This window comes from Pygocentrus nattereri, chromosome 20, assembly GCF_015220715.1.
Source record: "Pygocentrus nattereri isolate fPygNat1 chromosome 20, fPygNat1.pri, whole genome shotgun sequence".
NCBI lineage: Eukaryota > Metazoa > Chordata > Actinopteri > Characiformes > Serrasalmidae > Pygocentrus > Pygocentrus nattereri.
The window spans coordinates 18,013,511-18,035,908 of NC_051230.1; the positions used below are offsets into that span (position 1 = coordinate 18,013,511).

The 22,398-nt window shown below is 37.8% G+C and overlaps 1 protein-coding gene across 1 annotated transcript; it reads left to right on the plus strand.

Moving 5' to 3' along the window:
• The first annotated feature begins 8,621 nt into the window (after nucleotides 1-8,621).
• On the plus strand, nucleotides 8,622-19,535 carry aqp3a (aquaporin 3a). Its single transcript, XM_017695551.2, has 6 exons — nucleotides 8,622-8,812; nucleotides 15,230-15,356; nucleotides 15,469-15,606; nucleotides 15,707-15,810; nucleotides 16,193-16,410; nucleotides 18,776-19,535. The coding sequence occupies exons 1-6, from the start codon at nucleotides 8,705-8,707 to the stop codon at nucleotides 18,951-18,953; spliced, it is 873 nt and encodes a 290-aa protein (XP_017551040.1). The 5' UTR covers nucleotides 8,622-8,704; the 3' UTR covers nucleotides 18,954-19,535.
• The last annotated feature ends 2,863 nt before the right edge of the window (nucleotides 19,536-22,398 follow it).

Below are 22,398 nucleotides of genomic sequence, written 5' to 3' on the forward strand. Positions count from 1 at the left end.
GTTTCAGTCTAATGTATCTGTACCTTGCCTGCTGTATCTGTAGCAAATTATCACAGTAAAAAAACAAGAAACATTGACTGGAAATATATGCTCATCATACATAAGAGTGTTTACAAAGAAATTATTGTCCGTGATATTCAACCATATGCTACAGATGTGGAAGCTAAAAATTTGATAGAAAAGTATTCTTTTAAGAAATATTTTAGCATCTTAAATAACATTTCAAGTCAGAAAATCACTTTTCAATTTCAAAATCATGTCTTTCCAATATCCCTTTGTTGTGTGATGGTCCCACACCCAATCAACTTAACAAATGCCCAGATGAGCCGCTAGCTAGACAGAGGAGTGAGATTTACCCTGCATGTGTCAGGGCCCAATTATTATATCCATCTTCACCTCGCCCCACCTGTGTCCTGAGGGATGCTCTGCAGCCTTTTTTTTTACAGCCACACCTGTCCTACACAGTCCAAACAGCTTCTTTACTTCTTAATACAGCTACTACATGGCCTTGTTTTATATGCATCTATCAGCTCCTCCTATTGCAGCAACAGTGTCTTCTGAACTATTTTTACAGTAACCAAGTTATTTTCATGTTTGTTGGAAACTGAGGTGCTCTGAGTAACACCTATCACTGTTGACTTTGGCAATTGTGTGTTATCTTTGAAAGGTTCTACAGTTCCTGCAGTAATGAGTTCTTCTCTTGCGCTTTCAGTTTTGTTTTTATGCCTGATGACTACAATGTGCTATTGTTTTTATCAGTTACTTTTATGACGTTATGTTTTTGGCAGGTGGGCGTTTTGTTTGACCTGGATTAGATTCACCTCTGGTCTTTTTTTTGGTTTTTTAATTCCATGCAAGTTAACACAAGTCCATATAGAATGATCAGCTTACATGGAATGTGCTGAAATGCTCATCAAGAGCTAATCAGATGCTGAGATTTTTGGCTCAGATGTATTGCTAAGGTTGTGGTTGCCTAAGGGGAATTCTTAAATCTGCTGATGATCCCTCAGTCCTTCTCCTGTCCTATAAAGCTCAAACTTACATTCTTAAAAACAATGGTGCTTTAAGGGTTCTTGAGGCAATAGTTCTATGTAGAACCATGAATTCTATAAAAAGCCATTTCATGCTTAAATGGTTTGTATGGTGAAACAGTTCTTCAGATTGGTGGAGAATGTGTTATACGCAGTGCTACTTAGGACCATTTTCAAAATAGTTCTATACAGAACCATGTACAACATATTCTCCATCAATCTAAAGAACGACTTCACATCAAAGAACCATTTAAGCATGAAATGGTTCTATATCGAACTCATGTTTCTAAATAGAGTCATTGTCTTTATTAAAGAATCCTCATCTTTCAAAACATGGCTCATTAAAGGATTTTTTTTTGTAAATAAGCTGTTTGAGTGTGAAGAACATCTTTAAAGTTTAAAGAGTCGTCATATACAGTGCTGTGAAAAAGTATTTGCCCCTCACCTGATTTCTGCTATTTTTGATAGCTTATCACATTTCACAATATTACAGCTCATCCAACTCATTTTAAAATAAGACAACATGAGTAAACTCTGACAAAATTAGCTTTAAAATAACCATTCTTTTAATTTAAACCAGCATTTTTGCTTCAATGAATAAAATCATCATTTAAAAACATAGTTTGATGATCTGAAACAGTCAAGTATGACAAATATGCAAAAAAACAAAAAATAGAAGAAATTGGGAAAGGGGGCAAATACTTTTTCACATCACTGTGACGTAAAGGTTCTATACCAATTAATATTTTTACCATATGTCCAAGCCAAGAATAATTTAAAATCCCTTTACTTTTAAGAGTGATTAAGAATTATGTCTCTTAATGATCCAAAACAGGTCAACACTTCTTTTTAAGGGACACATATTTGGGATTTATTAAGGTCTTGTCCAGAAGAAGCACTTTTAAGTAGATCTTTGACTATGCAGTCATGTATAGTATTGTATGTATTTGTACAACTGGGTAATAGTATTGTTGAAAGATGTTGCATTATTAGTTGCAATTTGCTAATACTTGATTATGCAAACTATTGAGTATGTGGATTCAAGTCATATTAGTGTAGAATTGGCAGCATCTGTAGGTTGCAGCAAGTGTCAAGGTTATTGTTTTATTTGAGTTTATTACTTAAAAGCTAATAAGAGTTTAAAAACTGCCCTTTTAGTCATCATTAGCCATCATTTTAGTCATAAACAAGTTTTCTCTGCATCCTTTATTCTAAAAGGATTCTATAGAGAATAATTGCTTATATCTCATTCCATTCAAACATGAATGACTCTCTTGAGAAAATTCCTGTAGATCACATCACATACTTGAACCGAATGCCAAAACATATGTATGATGTATGATGTATGATCATGTACGATGGCTATGCCTCATTTCACATTCTGCCATACTATAGTGCCAGTTTTTCCTACATGCAAACTATGCAAGGCATCAGGGGGCTATTGTGTCTATGCTCCACTAACCATTCATTCCTAAACCCACCAAACAGATAAGGATTTGCATGCTTCACTTTGTATTTTAGGGATATATGATATAAGATAAATCAGCAGACAGATTTGCCACAAGCTCTCCTGTTGAGTTTCTCCTGAACCTTTGGACAGATCTACAATGCATTTATTGCCACTATTGTTGGTGCACTAATCTGACACACTTTTTAGAAATGGACAATGCAGTTTGATTTACTGTCAATGACTCTCAATTGCTGCTGTTCGTTATCATCAGATGAGGCAAAAAGGAAACAAAATAACATTCCTGTATTTCTGATAAATGTCAGGTTTATATTAGGCTAATATAAAAGACACAAGTCAAAATGACTATTAGGCTGCTGGTAAACTATTAGCTAGCAAACATTCATATTTTTCCTGTGATGATTCATACTGTGACTTTCTGTCTCCTTCCCATCAATCTTTCTGGTGTTCTTTCAGGTAAATAGTCAGTAGTCATCCTGAATGATAGTAACGATATGTGACAGGTCTTACTCAACACGATAAAGCTGGTAACTCTTGCATCTACAGCAGTTGTCTCATGACTAAATGAAAACCAGCTAATCTCACCCAGCTTTGAGCACATTCTGTGCCGACCTGAACCAGCTCAGAGCAGTACTCGCATGTTGAAACCACCTGATTACTGGTTCTTCATACATACTGAAGATTTCACACCAGATCTTCACACAAGGTTTCTGCCACAGCTTTTCAGTTATGACTCCAGACAAATAATAGCAGGTGATTAAGTTTCAGGCACCTGACAAAAGACCAGGCCACAAAGGAATGGAAGGGGAAGAAAACAACAATGCGTTGTATGCAGGAGGGGAACAGCACTGGCAGGAGGAGGTTGTGAAGAGAAAAACACACTGTAAAAGTCAGAGGAATTAAATGGTCTGTCTAGTGAGGGATTGTATCATTTTAAAAATAAAAAAGGAAATGTGCCCTCGAAACAGCTCTTAAGTCTTTTTTTCCATAGTTCAGCAAACAGATTTGAAACCAACTTGACTGCAGTATTAGGGAGCATGTTACAGTGCATCTGAGCATCTATCAGGGGTTCAACATTACCATTCAGCAGGGACTAGCTTCAGTCATAGCTGTCTGTTGACTTTCTGTAATTTTTTTTATCCAGGGACTGTGCTTTTTCAAAAGCTTCTGTACTGTGATGTACACAACTTACAGTGACCCCAAAGTATTTGGACATTTGTGCCATGCATAAAATGTACTAAAGAGGAATTAAACATTTCCAAATAAGATGTCAACAAATTAATTCAGAGTGGGGAAACTTACTGAGTCAGAATCGTTCATAGTGGTGGTGATAGGAACCGGACATCTGAGGAGTTTAATGCATACATTCCTTCTTCCATCTTCCATGCACCCTAAACCTTTTAAACTTTAAAAAGGTTCTTCACACTAACGTGATCCACTTGTAAAATGTTTCTTTAATAAATTATCATTTGAAAGGTTTTAGGAAACAAAACAGTAGTTGTTCTATTCGTTGTTCATCACACCAAAAAACCTTGTTTGGTACATATTTTTCAGAGTACAAGTTTATATGCTGTGATGTATCTGCCACAAAAATCAAGAACCCCCATAACTCATCACTGTCTGGCATTATATACGCTACTGAGCAGAGCAAACCCTGCCAAAAGGAGGCTTCCTTCCATACCGGTGTCAAACCTAAATGCTGAAAAGTTGGTACAGAAAGTGAAATGCTAGTAAAAAAAGACAGCAGTGATTAACAAATCTGGTTTAATCTGTTGTCAACTGAAAACAATATGTTTAATGTTTTACCTGATGAATTTGACACAAGCATGTTTACCAATATGTTACACCACTTTTCCTTTTAACAACACCTTATAACTACTTGGGGGCAAAAAACACCAACTGATCTACTTTTGAAAGTTAATTTTTTTATTCTGTTGTATGTACAAGTCTTCAGCTGTACAACCATACATGGCATTTATTGTGTTGTGTGCTTCATAATGCATATGGATTTTCAATGGGAGGCAGGTCTAGACTGCAGGTAGGTCAATCTAGCCCCGCTTCACTCTGATTATGCAGCAATGCTATTGTAACATGTGCAGAATGTGGCTTGCCGTTGTAAATAAAGCATGTTTGTTCCTGAAGAAGACGATGTCTAAAAGGCAGCATATGTTGCTCCAGAATGTGTTTATATCTTTCAGTGTTCATATTGCCTTCACAGATTTGTTAGTTACTCAGGCCATGGGCAACAATACCACTCATACTACCATATCAGGCTCTGGCCTTTGAACTTTACACTGGTAAAGTTTGCTTCTTTAGCCCAAAGAACACCATCCATCCATCCATCCATTTCCCAGCAGTCTTCGGGCGGAAGGCAGGATACACCCTGGACAGGTCGCCAGTCCATCGCAGGGCAGACAGACAGACACAGCCCAAAGAACACAATATCTATTATTGCCATAAATAATGGACATTGCTTTCCATGTTTGGCTCGTTAGACCACAACTGACATTTCCACTGTGCATCAATCCATTTCAGATCACAAAGAAGTCAGCAGCATTTCTGGATGTTGTATGGCATCCAATGTGCACAGTATTGTCTTATCTTGCATTTGTGCTCCCTCAGAAAAAGTCTTAAATGGTCACTAGGGTGGTAGAAATGGACAAAGTTTGAAAAAAGAAACTTATGTTTAAAAGGGTAGCACCAAACATTTTGCTTTCCATCCTGTTTTTGCATTTCTCTGCTGCACTTATATATTTTTCATATTTAGATTAGATTTTGTTGTTTGTTTAATATCCACAAGTTACACTGCAGAACTGCAGTCTGTTTTACACAGTTGTGTTATCATATAAGGAATGAAATAGTCTATTATCTAATGGGGGGGGGGGGTGAAATGGGTGTGGGCTGCATTGAAATTACAGAAAATAACCATTACAATTGCAAATAATGTGCATTTTAGAAATGTATTTATATTTCTATTTCTATTTATATATATTATATGATATATCTGATATATATACCTCATATGCTATATATAATTTTTATTTTCATGGGGTCTTTGGTCCATGGGGGCCCTTAGTGGCTGCTTACCTCAGCTTAGTGCAGCAATCACCCCTGGGTAAGTTAAACAACACCTTTTTGAGTGCATGTACAATGCTTGTGAACCCACCAGACTGTGCTATCAGAACTGCCTGTTGTATGTAATCTTATACCACATCCCTTCCACCTTAGAAATAATGATATTTTCTGCTATGATCACTATCTTCTGACTAATAGATTGGGGCTAACCAGAACAGTTCCTTCCCTTCTACACTCCTCCCACAGACAACCATAGGATAAGTTCCTGCTCATCAATTCATTCAAAGCTGTTCAAACTCCCTCCATTTCATGTTCACACATGAAAACGGAGACCATCCCGCCATCCACCTTTTCTCTTTTTCTCCCTGACACAATTCAGTCAAAAGAAAACGGAGGGCCTGAGGCGCTATTTGAAGAAACAAGTCTCGAAAGCTTTTAATTCACCATGCCTTTAAAAATACTCTGACATGTTGCAACCTTGAGATTTCTGCAGGGTCATCTGACAGCATGTTCAAATATGAAGAGCTGCAGGGAGAGTACAGTAACTAAACACACTTTACTGGAAAACGGTCATTATTGTCACTTTCTGTAACAGCACTTTCAACATGCTGTGCAGTGCAAGGTGAGCTCAAGATGATTTGAAAGGCATGTACGCCAAAGTTTGGCCAAATTACACATTTTGTTGATTTAAGTGAAAAGATGTAAACACAATCTGTAGTAAAATATTTCAAAAGAAATCTTCAAAATATTCTTGTTTTAGGACTTTTTTAGCCACTCTTTTTTGACGAATCCCTCTAGTTCTGTGATATCCTTGGGCTCTTTTGCATGCACAGCATCGTCAAACAGCCCATATTATAGAAAAACAAGTTTTGCTTCTTTTGCTATGAATTTGATGTACAATGTGAACAGTGTTAAAGTTTTAAGACATTTCATTCACTCCCCAGTCCATGAATTTTGATTTCACTGTTCTTGTGAGCAGCTAAAAAGGCTAATTTATATACATCTGCCTATTTAAACTACAGAGGTCCCTGTCCACTTGTGTTGTGGTTAGAAAGAGTGTTTTCACTCAGAGTGGTCAGCCAATCAAAGAAAAAAGGCCTTTACATATCAGTTGCAATTGTTTCACAAGTGTTGTGACTATTAGAGGCTGGATGATAATGGATGGCTATCAGCACTGTTTAATTTGTTTATTTTATTTGTGTTGCAGATTGTTGCATCAGCATTTAAAACTGAACCTTCTGGCTGGCCACAGCAAATACCACTCATGGGGCTATACTTGTGAGGGGGCTGTCACAGTGACAACAGCCCATTAAATTGCAAGGGATTATGAAAGATTGGAACATGGTCTTGGTACAAATGAACTAGAACTGATTCTGGTACATAAAACCATACAAACTTTATAAAAGAACCTCAGGGGGGAAAGATAAAATGTAAGAAATGGGCTCTTTAAGACCTATCCACAAATTTTAACAATATTCAGTCAGCTGACTGTGACAGCTGACCACAGGGGACTGTGAAGGTCATTCCAAAAGCTTTGGCTTGCATTTCTTGCAGTAGTTCATGGTAGATTTGAGGTACATCTTGGATTATAATCTGGTTGAAACTGGCCTCTTTCCAGCTGATTGCTGACTGTGTCACATTCTGTGGAACCCTGCATCACTGGCTGCCAGAATCACTTCTTGCGTCACTGGTTGCCACATAACCCTAAAGCATAAAACGTAAAACACCCACACTTAACAGTTCCTTTAATCCAATTCTGCTCCTTTCTTCTGTGATTGTGGCCAAAAGATTCCAGTTTTACTTCACAACAGTTCACAATGCTTCTTTCCAAAATGACTCTGGCTTACTTGTGATAAGGTTACACATTCCTTGTGTTCCTTCTGATGACTTTTTCATGCAAATCTGTAGATCAATCAGTAGATAAAATCCACCTTCCAACTTCAGTGGAAATATAAACCTAAAATAATCTGATCTCAATGTACAAAGGACACAACATGCTCAGTGTTACAAATTTGCATTTAAATTTAAATTTGAATGGTTACCAGAAAATAGTGCAGAATCTTGAATATTTTCTTTTACATTTTCATAACTGTTCTTTGTTTTCATTTTTTCAAAACTCTAAAACTTTCTGTTGTTTATTTCCAGGTTTAAAAAAACAGACTTTCAGTGCAGATTCAGACTTTTGGACCTTATATATAGACCTTATACTATAGACTTTTGGACCTTATAGTATATAATATGGTATACATAAATGATGTATAGTGTTCGTCTAAGTCTCTGACTTATCCATTAATTGAGAAAAAAACTTAACAACTGTATTATAAACACAGCAAATGTCCATCATTTTAGTTTAAGGCCACTTATTTCAATACAAAAAACATCTTTCACTTTGTAATATTCTCATGTCATCTTGTATTACTGGCATAACATGTTTAGGAATATTCAAGTATTCATTTATAAATATGTTTTTCAAACTTAAATATGGCAGTTCTTGGCAAATTTTAGTGTACACTTTCTATTTTTTCTGAGCTTAGCACATACCATATTAAATGAGACAAAGCCTTTGCATAGACCATATTTTATTCCTCCTCAATATGTTGAATTCTGTAAATAATTGTGCATTAAAATGTATGGATATGTTCACTTTTTTTCACTTAAAAAATCAACAAAATATGTAATTTGACCAGTGGAGCTAGAGTCAAGGATATCAACTGTCTTTAACTCGAGTTTGTGGTGCTGTCTGCATATCTTGTAACACACTCCTTCATCAAAGCGTATGGAAGTTTCTTCACACAGCTTTTGGAAATTTCCTAGAAGAAAGTGTCTTCTTGAAAGAGTGACTGCCTTTAGGGTTTCAGCATGAGTAAATGAATGATGGTTGATGATAAGTCAGGAAGGGAGCATATGCCTGCAAGTCTGCACTTGAAACAGAAGGCATAATATCTTTGGATGGTTTGATGGGCAGGGCCATTGTGGTGCAGGGGTGTGTGTGGAGGCTGGCTGTGAGAGCCGGCTGAGGCGTTGGCCTCAGTCTTGCAGTGTATATAGAGCATGGAAGGGCATCACTCTGCACATTCCTCTCTGTAGCTCTCACTAACGGTCAGGAGAAGAGCTTCAGCTCAGCTGAAAGATGGGCAAGCAGAAGATTTTCCTGGATAAGCTGTCCCGTAGCTTGCAGATTCGCAACAAGCTGCTGCGTCAAGGACTTGCAGAATGCTTGGGCACCCTCATCCTGGTGGTAAGTGGCCACCTGTTCTTTTGGTTCTATGTTTTTTTTATGAACATTTGGGCTAAGAACCTTTTCATTGTAGCCATTTTTAAACTTTATACATCCATTTACATGTAGTGATTTAGAAGTTAAATAACTTAGAAAGTGTGCAAAAAGTGGAAGCCACATGGATACCCTGAGATTCTACATGGACCTACCCTTTTAAAAAAGGTTCCAGAGAAGAACCACTTTTGGTTCCCTTAAGAACCATGTTTAAAAATGAGATTTTTAAGAGTGAAGAACCTTTTAAAAGTAAAAAGAAATTTTAACTCACCAATTTAAGGGTTCTTCCTAGAATGTTTCCATTATGTGGAAGTTCTTTAAACTTTAACTTTAAAGGTTCTTCACACTTAGACATTTCATTTTAAAAAAGGGTTCAAAAGATATTTAGGGAACAAAAAGTGGTTTTTCCACTGCAAATAAAATGTTTCAGGATCTTTGTTTTACAGAGATGAGACAGGCACCTAGGCTTTTAACAAGGTTCCTAAATGGTTTTTGGCTTTGGTGTATGGATCTAGGAAAAAACCTAATTGTTGTAGAATCATTATATGCATCTTTAAAGAACCATCCAAATCTCTTCCGAAAACAAAAAGTAGTTCTTTTGTGACAGAACATTTTGTGGCACCTTTAATTTTAATTACTTGGTCTTGTTAGATAAATGCAAGTGTATGCAAGCAAGTGAGCGTTGTTTATATAAGGAAACATTTACCATAAATGTTGAATGCAGAGGATAGATGTGCTTAAAAATGAAGAGCCAATGAGTGATTCTAGGATTTGGATGTGTTAATTGAGAATGAAATCAGCCTGCAATTTGCCTATTAGCCCTTAAAAACATTAGCTGATCATGAGAGCATCCACTTCAGCCTGTCCACTGTACAGCTGCTTCAGAGCTCATTTACCTAATCCAAGGTTAATCTATTCAAATGCAGAGTGGTTGTCAATATTGACAACATCATAGCTAAGAATTAAAATCTGTAGGATAAAAAATCTGCTCCTCTTGAATTAATTTTATATTATTTTTTGAGACTGAACCTGTGTCTGCCGCTATGCACACGCAATAGACCTGTATACAGTGTGACAGCATGAGCAGTGCTGGAGCTCTAACTTGAATAGAGCAGCGATAGAATCTCATTGTGCTTTCTGAGATGCATAAATACAGGCTCTTGGCATGCCTCCATAAAAAACAACAGAAAACACCCTTCAGCTTTCTATCCTTTCGCCCACTGTTAAAACTGGAAGGCTCTAGATAAGAAGCAAGCTCACTAATGACATGGATGAAATCATTTAGCAAGTGTTATTACCTGTATGTGCCCTCCCATTTCCCATCTACCAGGACTGTGAATAAAATGAGCAGTTCTAAATTGGACAGCAAGGTTCCCCATTAGCAAACTTCCCTTTGTTGACGCACAGTGGTGCCGGACAGGAACTGTACTGTACTGTAATGTCTTTGAGAATCTTGCCTTTTTATGTTCTCTTAAAAATAAAGGTTCCAATGGTGCTTCCTTGGTTCTAGGAAAAGAAAATTAGCAGAATATCTGCAAAATCTGTACAATTCAATGGTTGAGATGTAAACAAGGTAATTCATAGTGGTTTGTTGTTACAGGGTTTACTGTAGAGTAACTACAGTACTGACTCAGATTTGTGTTCCTACCCGTGATGTCTACAGTGCAGATATAGCTATTGTATTTGCAGCAAATGGGTTCTAATCAATCACCATGCAATAAGACACATGGCTGCACACTAACTGAGCCAGCGACTCGTGAATGTGCACAAGGGGAGTGTCCCCTACACAGTCACAGGTGGTTTTCTGGACATAGGTTAAACCTAGTCTTGGAACAAAGTGCAACATTAATCTTGACTCTGCAGTGACTAGAGGTTAATCTGCATCCGGGACACTGTAGGTGTCTCTGACAGAACATTCCTAAAAGGCATTTGCGCTCATTTCTCCTTGGTATATTTGTGATGGATGGTGTCGTTTCACAAAGACGAAGTTTGCTAACTTTATTGAGTGTTGTATATGGTGGAGAGCAGAGCTAAAGGAATGTGTGGTACTGGGTGGTGCCAAAATAGGTGGAGTGAGGATTGACATTAAATATGAGTCTGGGGCCAAAAGTAGGAGGCTTTTCAGGGCAGTTTTCAAACACTATTTACCTTGGATATTTTGGGGATAAATAATTCTTTTCTAAACCATTTCAGGGTCGCGGGGGGCTGCTGGAGGCTATCCCAGCAGTCACTCCACACAGAAAGGACCGAGGCCACCCGGCCGGGGAATCGAACCCAGACCCTTCTCGCTGTGAAGCATCACCGTGCCGCCCATATATAATGATATAAAAAAAAAAAAACATTTGAATAGATGGCACAGTATGCAGCAAAGAAAGCTTATTGATAAGTATATATACAAATTATTGATGAATGTGTGCAAATATCTTTCATTAAAATTGAAATAATTAGCATTACTGAGGCAGAAAAAACAACTAAATATGCAAAAAACCCTAAAGTATAGTGCATACACTTAAGTCACCCTGGAAATCATGAAATACTAATACTTATAAATATAATCTTATTAAAATAATTTTTCCACACATTTTAATCATCAGATTCATCTACGCAGATAGAAAGCATTTTTTTGCATGCAAAAATGTGTGATTGCACACAATTATACATTTCCACCAGAGGTTTCCAAATCTCCAAATCTTACATAGTGCAGCTTTAAGAAAGAGAACTGTGGTCTAACTTCAAACAGCATTGTCCTGGTGTTGCAGCTGTAGCAGGTTTTTCCAAACAGAGTGGTGCACAGACAGCTTATGCATTCAAACAGAAAATGTTTCCTGTCCCTACAGATATTTTTTCAGAAAAAATAAGTCCCAGTTTACATGATTGCATTTGTATAACTCCTGAATTTGTACCAACGTGTGTGGTCCTGTTGCTTTCTCAATGACTTCTGGGGGACCAAAACAAAACTCAGGAATGATTAAATGAGCAATCATGATTCTGTCATTCTACTAAATAACTGCAAAAAGCAATGATGCAATACATCAGGGTGCCATAAATGAGAGCACCACACCCTGTGTATTGGTTACAGGTGTTTTGCAGTCCTATATCAGTGGAATATTATGTAATGTATATGAATGGAACATTATGTGGCTTGCATCACACTGTGGGAGCATAAATTAGTGAGTTCTTGCAAACAGCATGGGCACATTCTCTCCCACCACACAAGATCAGTACTGGAAGGGATAAGAAATTCAAGCATGTAAGAATTTAAGAGAAATTAAAAATGTTAGGATACTACAACAATGTATAGCTTTCATGTAGGAGTAAATATGATTAGAGGCATTTACAATAAAATGAACATGACAGACCCACCAGCATCAATTCCAACAAAATATTTGAACTCAAATAAAGTTTTTAATCAACAGCTAAACTGAAAGCTGTGTAAAGCATTAAAAATATTACTCACTGAAAGACATATATAAGTAGGTAGGAAATTAAAGTGAAAAGGACTTTTGTGGTAGTTGTTTGTCAAGAGGCCTCGAGATAAGCAGCACTTAATGCCATTACAACTTGAGATGGTTCGGAAAGGTGAAAGAGTGCTCACACTGCCATCAAACACCTCTGCAGTGCCAATGAACAGTCTGTCTTTGTTTGTGCGTTGGTGTGCACAATCGTCTACTCAAATGTGGCAATTAAGGCGTCATCCATGGCCTAACCAGGGTGGCTTATCTGAGGAAGGTCATTTCTGCTAGTGAAAGTGGGCATTGTGCAGATTATATATACAAAATAAATAGATTTATTTCCACATATCTCCATAACCCTGTGCTTAGTGGCATGCAGTAAAGGCACATGAAATAGATAGCAAAGTGCTTGGCCCTGGCAACATTCCTTAAGAAGTGTTTCTTCACATTTGAACAATTAAAGGATTTTTCTGGAACTGAAACATGAACCAGTTAATTACATTTGGCACCAAAGGTATCTGAAGTGATATTCAATACACACAATTGAAACAATTTAGTTTTTTAACAGGGCTTAAGTGCTTATTGGTATAGTTTTCATTTAGGGGCAGGGTGGGGTGGGGGTAGGGTGTAGAGCATGTCCCCAATACTTTTCAAAATTTAGCTTTTGTGTTTGTTTTTGTGCAGAAATGGGGCAGTACATACGCAATAATGTCACAACCATATTGTCAGATGACTGCTTAAAAACTGCAACATTAGGCAGATGTCTACATTTGATTTTTGAACCAGTATTTGATTACATATTTATTATGTTCCAGTAGAGCAGAATGTTTAGGCTGGGCTACTGGGCTAAAATATCTATATTTTATTTGCTTTCCTGCATTCATAACTTCACAAATAAATGGTACACATCTCCATAATGCTAATCCTAGTAGATTTGTGTCAATTTTTACATTTCATAAACATTAATGTATTGCACTGTAGGATATGTACCTGAAAAATATTGAATCTCGGCCCACAAATCCATTGTCAGAGCAGTCATACATATAACATGGGTTGATTGATCTGACATCATGTAAAAAATGTTAGCTGCTGTAGCAACAACATGAGCTTTTCATATACCAAAATAGTTCTTCTTGGTAATCTTGTTTCTACAAGTTTAAAATGATTAATTAGTTAGTTTTGCTAACAATAATAGAAGCCTAAAATGAGCCCAATGTAAATATCTACATTGGCTAGCTAGATCGCTTAGCTTTTTTTGTTATGGGGGTTCAGAGGAGAGAATCTGAATCTGTAGCATTAAAACAGGACAATTAGAGCATGTGTTCAAAGTAATGCTCGCTCTACCACATTATAAAGTGGCTTCAGAAATGTCACACCTTTGCAGTTCCTCTATGCCTTGCAATTGTTTACCACCACCTTAGCATGAAAATGAGAAAATAGCTCTCAGTTCAAACCTCTTCCTGCTACACTGCTACAGTCATTGGATACTACATTGTCTAAACCAGGCCGAACAAACCTTCCTCTGTCTTCCTCCTATCAGGGACAGAGTGTCAGAGCTGCACTTCCTGTTGTGAAATGTGGCTGTTAAGTACCTTGTGTCTTGATGATCACATGAAGCACAAATGAGGTCCAGCAAGTGCTAAAACATGTAAAGTTTGAGGTGAAGTAAATCTGATCCTGAGAACCCAAAGTACGGAACGCTTTGATCAGCCCATAAGATCTAAGGCTCCATACCTGCTGTTTAAGATGGAACATTCTGTTCTTTGACATAAACTTGGATCAAACAAACTCCATGGACCACCTTGTTCCCCCTAGGTCTGATACAAGCCAGAAGAAGAATCTGGCATACTACTTCAAGCTCTTGGAAGCTGGAGAAAAGTGGTTTGCCAGAGTTGTCAAAAGCTTCTCAGTTAAAGATGAGACAAGTGACTCACTTCAGGTTAAACTCACAAAAGTAAAGTAAACTCCCGACAAACAAGTATCTATCTTTTTTCTTACCTGTTGGAAATAAAGAGTTGTTGTCCCAGGCCTACATATTAAGGCCTATCATTCAGTAACGACGGGAACTTCAATGTAAACAGGTTGAGCTATTCTTAAGTTATAGAAGTGTATAATAAGACTTTAGACGGTGGCCCCATGGCCATGTAAGGCTTAATAGCAGACCTTTCACTACCCGGCCCAAACATTCCAAATATGGACACTAAGTTGCATTTAAAATGAACTGTTTTTGTGACATCATCTACTTACTCAGCCTAGCAGCTTAGCCCCACCCATTTATGCTGAAGCAAGTTTTAGCTTGGACTGCTTTTGAATGAGGCACAATACAGGGCAGCCAATCAGAACGGAGGTCATGTACATGTGTCCATCATCAATGTTGCACAACAAAAGCTTCCTGTGTAATTCTATAAAAATATACAGACATTGGAAAATGTACATTTTTACATCACCATTTTTCACTGCCCTGTATGCCCTGTATGTTTTTGGTACATAAACCCACACAATTAACACAAGTGGATCTTTTAGGAGACAAGAAGGAATCTAATTCCAATTATATAACTTTTTTATTATAACCTAGTTATAATTTATTATGCAAGTGGTTTGACATGCATGATAACTGCATATCTCCATTCAAGAATAGCAACTAATTCAGGTACAGCAGTAGTAGGAAGGGTCGCTTCCAGAGGTTTTATCAGCCATATCAGCCATGTGGATCTTCTCTCTGTTGACATTCTTCCTCTGCAAGTTTTGTTCATTGCATTCCTGTGCACACATAACATAGCATTATCCAACTATGAAACGCATTATTGTGGGTCTGGACGCTTCCTTCTGCAAAGACCACATATGAGTGCACAAATACAGCCTTTCTAAATGCAGCCTATGTGCAGTGGAGCTCATGTTGTTTTGTCTGGTTTTGCCTTTCTTCTATCTGTAGATGTTTGGCTGTGGTTCGGTGGCTCAGCTAAAGCTTAGCGACGAAAAGCACGGCATCTTCCTAGGTGTGAACTTAGCCTTCGGATTCGCGGCCACTCTCGGAATCCTGGTGTGTGGACAGGTCTCAGGTACCTAAACCCTGCTAAAATTGAACACTAAGCTGTGTAAGGCATGGTCTTTTTCTTATTGCTTCTGGAATGTTTTTATCATTCACTTTGACAACTTTTGCCAACCCCACAGGAGGCCATCTAAACCCAGCTGTCACCTTTGCCCTCTGCCTCCTTGGGAGGGAAAAATGGAGGAAGTTCCCTGTGTACTTTCTCTTCCAGACCCTTGGTGCCTTTTTGGGTGCTGGTATCATCTTTGGCATGTACCATGGCAAGTATCAGGAAAATAACCTGGCAAAATAGAAGTTTGTTCTAAGACAGTTTTGTTTATGAAATGTTGTTTTTAATTTATTTTATCCTGTTTTTTAAAGATGCTCTGGTGACATATGAACACACACATAAAGAATTACCTGTTGGAATTTTCGCTACCTACCCCGGCGAGCATCTGAGTATTGTCAATGGATTTTTTGATCAGGTTAGTGATTGCAACAATACAGCCTCTTGTATCATAAGTTATTAGAGTGATACAAGTGAAATGATGTCAGAGTAAGGGGAGCACAGTGTCCTACCTTTTCAGTTAGAAGTTTTGGGTCTGAAGTAGAAATTAATTGAATGTTTACAACTGTCTCATTCTTTGTGTGCAAAGTGCTGAACGTATAGCGCTGCAGAGTTCAGACCTGGCAATTAGTCTAGCTCTGCTCTGGATGCCTGGTATATAGCTTAGCTCAGTTCCACCTTGTGATTGCCCTGCCCTTCTCAGGGCAATCAAAAAAGATACAAGTGAAAATAGTTAAACACATATAACTTTGCAACTGTCCAACTTTGGCTCACTGACTGTTATTATTTTTCTTTTGCAGCTGATCGGCACAGCTGCACTGATAGTTTGTGTCCTGGCCATCGTGGACCCCTTCAACAACCCCATCCCACAAGGACTTGAGGCTTTCACTGTGGGGTTCACTGTACTTGTCATTGGTCTATCCATGGGCTTCAACTCTGGTTATGCTGTAAACCCAGCCAGAGACCTGGGACCTCGGCTTTTTACTGCCATTGCAGGCTGGGGCTATGAAGTCTTTGTGTAAGTCAATCTATACCAAGCTTAGTTCTTTCATTGTAATGAATCAATTTCAATTGTCCTGTTCTTTTTTTTCAAATGTTTTATGATAAAAGACGGTCAGAGTGTGGTGAGTTGCAGTATAGCTTTATCTGTTTAGCAAGAGTGACCATCGCATATAAAAGGAAGTCACCTAGCACTGCTGTATAATGTCCTGATATAGGACATGGACTATGCACAGATTTTGAGACACACACTTTTCATTTGTGCATCTTAAAGCCATAGATGCTGCGTTTTCTGGCATTACAAATTGTCCAAATTCATAGCCATTGCAATAGAGGCAATCTGTGAGCAATGCCCGATGCAATCAACAATTGGCTCAGGCCTACCACCCAGAATTCCTTTTCAATTGAATTTCTTGGAAAATTAAGCTGAGCTTGCCTTAAACCATATGTTGAAGGAATGGTCCGAACTCCACGCGGAACCATCAATTGAAAGTTTCTTTAGGGAAAAAAAAAACAAAAAAAACCCAAGAACCCAGTCCCTATGAATCCTAGTTTAAGCGGGTGGAGATATGGCAACCATCCATAGTAAAGCTTTAACCGTGAGCCAGAATGTATGATTCAAATTCTCTTTTCTTTGAAGTTCTTTTACCTAATATCAAGGAATAAATAAAAATTCCTCTTCACTAATTACAATATACAGGCCGCCAGGGCCGTATTCTCAGTTCTTACAGGAATTCTCTGAGTTTCTATTTTTTAAGTTTAACAACATTTTCAAGTAAAATAATAATTGTCGGAGCAGAAATAAACAATCCCATTCTGTCAATAATAAACTCCTCTCTTAGCCTTGGATACATCCCCAAAACTCAAACTGGCAGTAATAAGACCTCAGAAAACACAGCATAAATTGATCAAACACAGCAAGATTGAGGTCTGTATAAAAGACATAAAAGACTGGATGTCAAGTAACTTTCTCCTACTTAACTCGGAGGATAAATCAGAGGTTCTGCTTCTTGGTCCAAAAGCAGCTAGAAACAAACTGTTTAACTTAACACTTAAACTTAACAATATCTCAGTTGCATCAAGCTCACTGGTAAAAAACCTTGGTGTGATTACAGACATTGATCTGTCCTTCGACGCACATATAACTAATATCACTACCCAAACAGCTTCTGTTCTTCTACCCAAACACTACCCAAACAGCTTCTTCCATCTCTGTAATATTGCTAAATTAAGAAATGCATTATCTCTACAGGATGCAGAAAAGCTAGTTCATGCATTAGATTACTGTAATGCCCTGCTGTCTGGATGTTCCAGCAAAATCCTTAACAAGCTTCAGCTAGTCCAGAACGCTGCAGCCGCGGTCCTAACAAGAACCAGAAAGTTTGACCATATTAGTCCAGTTTTATCGACGCTGCACTGGTTACCAGTTAAATTTCGCATTCATTATAAAATTCTATTACTCACATATGAAGCTCTAAACGGACTCGCCCCTCAGTACCTGAGTGAACTTCTCTCCTACTATGAACCATCACGCCTACTTAGATCACAAGGTGCTGAATCACTACTCGTACCTAGAATTAATAAAGTTACCTCAGGGTGAGAGCTTTTTCATACAAAGCTCACCAGCTTTGGAATAATCTTTTTGTTAATGTTCGGGAATCAGACACAGCCTGTCTTTAAGTCTGGGCTAAAAGCTTACTTGTATAGTCAAGCCTTTGGTAATTAGTTTTCCCTGTACAATCTAGACCTGCCGGAGTCTCTGCTGCTCTTTTATACTGTAATATGTGATCAGTCAGCCACTAAAGAACTGATTCTCTGTGTGTTTTTTTTTTTTATGATTTCTTTGCCGAGTTGAATAGCTGCCCTCCTGTGCGTCTGATGCTGTTGCCTCTTCTGCCTTGATTGGGTGCCCGCTGCTCGCCAGCCTGCTGGACCGGCTTGACCACCATTGAGCTTCCTGCTGTACAAACGCTGTGCAATCCTCACCCTCAGATGCTGCTGCTGCCACTGCAAAATCATAAACTAATCAAATTAACCACTGCCTACCTGTTTTCCCGCCTTGTACTATAATACTATAATACTTTATACTAACAACGTTTGCTATCCAGTGTCGACCAAAGGAGGATGGGTTCCCCATTTGAGTCTTGGTTCCTCTCAAGGTTTCTTCCTCTTAGGGAGTTTTTCCTTGCCACTGTTGCCACTGGCAACACCCATGGGGTCTTGGACCCGGATTTTCTTTCTGTAGTGCTGATTTTTCTGTAAAGCTGCTTTGTGACAACACCTGTTGTAAAAAGCGTTATATAAATAAATTTTGCTTGCTTGCTTTATGTCATCTGTACTTTAAAGAACGTAATGCTAACAAGTGAAACTATTTTTTTCCACAGTAAAGGGAACTGCTGGTTCCTGGTGCCCATCTTTGCCCCGTTCCTGGGTACCATCGTCGGAGTCATTGTGTACCAGCTGATGGTGGGCTGGCATGTGGAGGGCGAGGTGCGAGACAAAAAGAAGACAACCGAGGACAATGTGAAACTGAATGATGTGAATGACATCACGGCTCCCTGAACTGTGCCAACCAATCCTACCAGTGCTTTCCTCAGTAAGCTGTAAAGAATGATACCTGCCTTCGACCATCTCATAAAGAATTTAGATATCAAACGCGGCTCCTGAAACAGCTGCAAATAAATGTGTAAACACAGCACGATGCTTTCGCAGCAGTGCTGTCTATGCTGACATATTGTTTGTTCATATATCGATTGTATTCTCTACATATTAATCTACACAACATTCTGACATAAAGGGAAACGGTCTCTCTCCATCAGCGCGAATTATATTAATTCTGAAACAGAAAGAGGTGATTGGAGCAGAAAGTCAAATGACATCTTCCCACAAATACTGTATATGTATATGCAGTATTTCCTGTTTTTTACCATTTAGTTTAGTCTTTTTTTCTATTGTAAATATGCTGACATTGCTTTTGTACTTAAGGTTATGGAGGTTTACACAGATGTACACATACAGGCTACATAGTTGCTATAATTTTCATTGTTGTAAGTAATTTTATATAAATATATATATATCGCTGCTGTCAGAACAAAACCTTGTATTTTTTGTCATTTTTCAGTTTTTGAGGTGATTTGAAAATGCCTGTGGTACTATATATGGTGCATAAATTTCATGATGAAAGGACCAACAGAAATTAAACAAATCTGCTTGGAAAAACGTCTGGTTTCATAGACTTACATTAAAAGTAGAGTATGTTTTTTCCTTCTCCTGTAAAGTTATTCTTTTGTCCTTTTGGAGATATGAGGTTTTGATCCAACAACAGCAATATATATGTGTGTGTGTGTGTGTGTGTGTGTGTGTGTGTGTGTGTGTGTGCGCGCATAGACAGCATCCTTTAAACCAAGAAACCTAAATATTAAGGGCTCTCTTTAAAAACTGTTTTTGTTTTCTTTCAATAAAATGGATCCAGTTCAGTTGTTGGGAAGACATCTCAGCTTTTCAAATATGGGTGACAATAACATCTTAGCTCATGTAAACTGTAGCTAATGAATGCTAGATTTCATACATTGTATGTGTAAAATGGATGAAACCACTATAAGCTCTTTCTGACTGTAAAACCTCAGAACTGCGGTTCTTGTAAAATATTGTTTTATATTAAATGTGAGCCAAATTTGCTTGGGCATTGCTACAATCTTTGGGAAGGCCGTACACACCTGAATGCTTGTTTAGCTCACTTCAGTTTTAGAAAAGAAGAAACAATCCACCAAAAAGAGCTAAAATGCACTCCATGTTTTACTACAAATGCTGGATTTGGCACATAATAGTCATCCAACTAACTGCATTGTGAAATGCGGAAAAAAAAAACATCCTAAATACAGAGAATGTATGTAATATCTCTCATTATGTGATTGCTGTAGGAGTATTCTAAGATTGTTCAATCTATTTCTAGACCTTTTTGCTTGTTTTTAAGTAATTGTATCCACTCAAATCATCTTAATCCACCAGATCCGCCATTGGCTTCACTTCCTCGCCCCACAAACCCTTTAAAAACAAGCATTCTTTTTTGTATAGCTTTCTACGCTTCAATGTATCACTTGTGTCTCTTATATTTCTAGCTTTATTGTGTGATTAACATTTTTAAAGCCATATGCAGATCTCTTCTAATGCTCTAAGGTTGGGTTTTTAGTGCCATTTTGATCATTAAACTGGTATAAAAAATCTTTGTATCATAATTTTATCAGTTTGTTGTTTTGTTATATCTGCTAATAGTTCATACACTTTTAACTCAAACACTATATGATTTTTTTTTTGTTTTTAAATCAGTAAATATATCCTGTATTTCCACACAATAAAGTTTCTTAAATGGTCTTTGGCTTGGATGTATGGTTCAACAGAAATCCTTTAATTGATAGTTGATAATTGATAATTGATAGGCTCCTTCCTACCTGCACTCGCTCCTAAAGGCTTACAGCACCGCCCGGCCGCTGCGATCCTCCAATGAACGTCGCTTAGCTTTGCCAAACATTCACACAAAGCAATCGAGACTGTTCTCATACTTGATTCCCCAATGGTGGAACAAGCTACCTTCCACTGTCAGAGCAGGGGCGTCCCTCGCTATTTTTAAGAAACTCCTGAAGACAGAGCTCTTTAGGGAGCACTTGCTCTAATTGCCTCTTGCAAATCTAACCACTACCAACCTCATCTCCTTCTTGCCCTCCTTCCCTTCTCTACCCCGCTATCACCCCTTGGCCTCCTTTAAGGCCTGACTATGTTTGTTCTATGTACCACATTATTTGTAAGTCGCTTTGGATAAAAGCGTCTGCTAAATGTAATGTAATGTAATGTAATGTAATGATAGAGAACTTTTGCATTATGAGGAGGTTCTTTACATTTTCATGTTATTTTCCAAAAGTGGTTCTTTATATTCGTTGAAAGGTTCTCTTTGGAACCAAAAGTGGTTCCTCTATGGCATCAGAACCCTTTTTGATATCTGTATTTTTATGAGTATATGCTAGGAGTGGCCTACATAACCATCTGAAATACAACTATGACACAAAAGAATGAAATGGCATTAAACTGCCTAACCACCTAGTCATAGCATGATTGCGACTTCTTAGTCATGACGTCCTTGAATTAATATAAATTCTACAAAATTGCTTGGAATTTACATTGATTTGAAAGTAAAGAATGTTTTGTTTCCTCTTGTAAACTCACATTTTTTATTTTTTATTTGATAGCAGATATTCTACTTGAATCTAAATGTATTAAAAATCTAAAAACTCCACATTACATAGAAAAAGCAGTAAAATTATTTATCAGAAAGCAGCTTAACACTGAAGCCTCAACACCTAAATATAATTTTTAATTTTTCTTTTTGGGAGACTTGCTTTCGGTTTTTCACAGAAATCTGAAGCGATGTCTTCCACACTTTCATAGTTCAGTCTTAGAACTTGCTTTTTCTACTTCTCACAAAATGAAATAATCCCTAATCTGTCCATAAAACCTTACTCCACAGCTCAGATATATGTTTCTGTGTTCTTGCTTGTCGTTTTCCTTTTCTTAGAAATGGCTTCTTGACAGCAACACACCCTCAGACTCACAGTGTTGAGTTGTCTTCTCACAGTGAAAAGATGGACAGAAACACCTGTGGATTTTTTCAGATCTGAAGCACGAGTGGAGGCTGATTTTCTTCTCTCTCTCTCAAAGAAGAAGACTTTAAGCACTGTTTACCTGATGGGAACAGTTTTGCTAGTCTGCCTAGTCTTGCATGGTGGTTAGGAGTCCCATTTTCTTTAGATCTCTTAATTGAAACCCCATTTGCTTTATATGCAAGTGGATTATCTTATATCCAATCTCCTCAGAAATATCTTCTTTAGCACTTTAGATGCACATGCACAAGAACTTTGTGAGGCAGTTAAGGAGTGTTTGGGTAGTTGCTTGTGTAAAGTTGCTCTTTGAAGGATAACATGATGTCAGTGAGAGCTTTGGGAACAGCTTTTGTTGG

What these genes read in the sequence shown, in the direction of transcription:
- aqp3a (XM_017695551.2), top strand. Translation starts at nt 8,705, where the DNA reads ATGGGCAAGCAGAAGATTTTCCTGGATAAGCTGTCCCGTAGCTTGCAG. An exon ending in GGTGTGTGGACAGGTCTCAG is followed by an intron (nt 15,357 to 15,468) that starts GTACCTAAACCC and finishes CCAACCCCACAG; the next exon opens with GAGGCCATCTAAACCCAGCT. An exon ending in TGGGGCTATGAAGTCTTTGT is followed by an intron (nt 16,411 to 18,775) that starts GTAAGTCAATCT and finishes TTTTTTCCACAG; the next exon opens with TAAAGGGAACTGCTGGTTCC.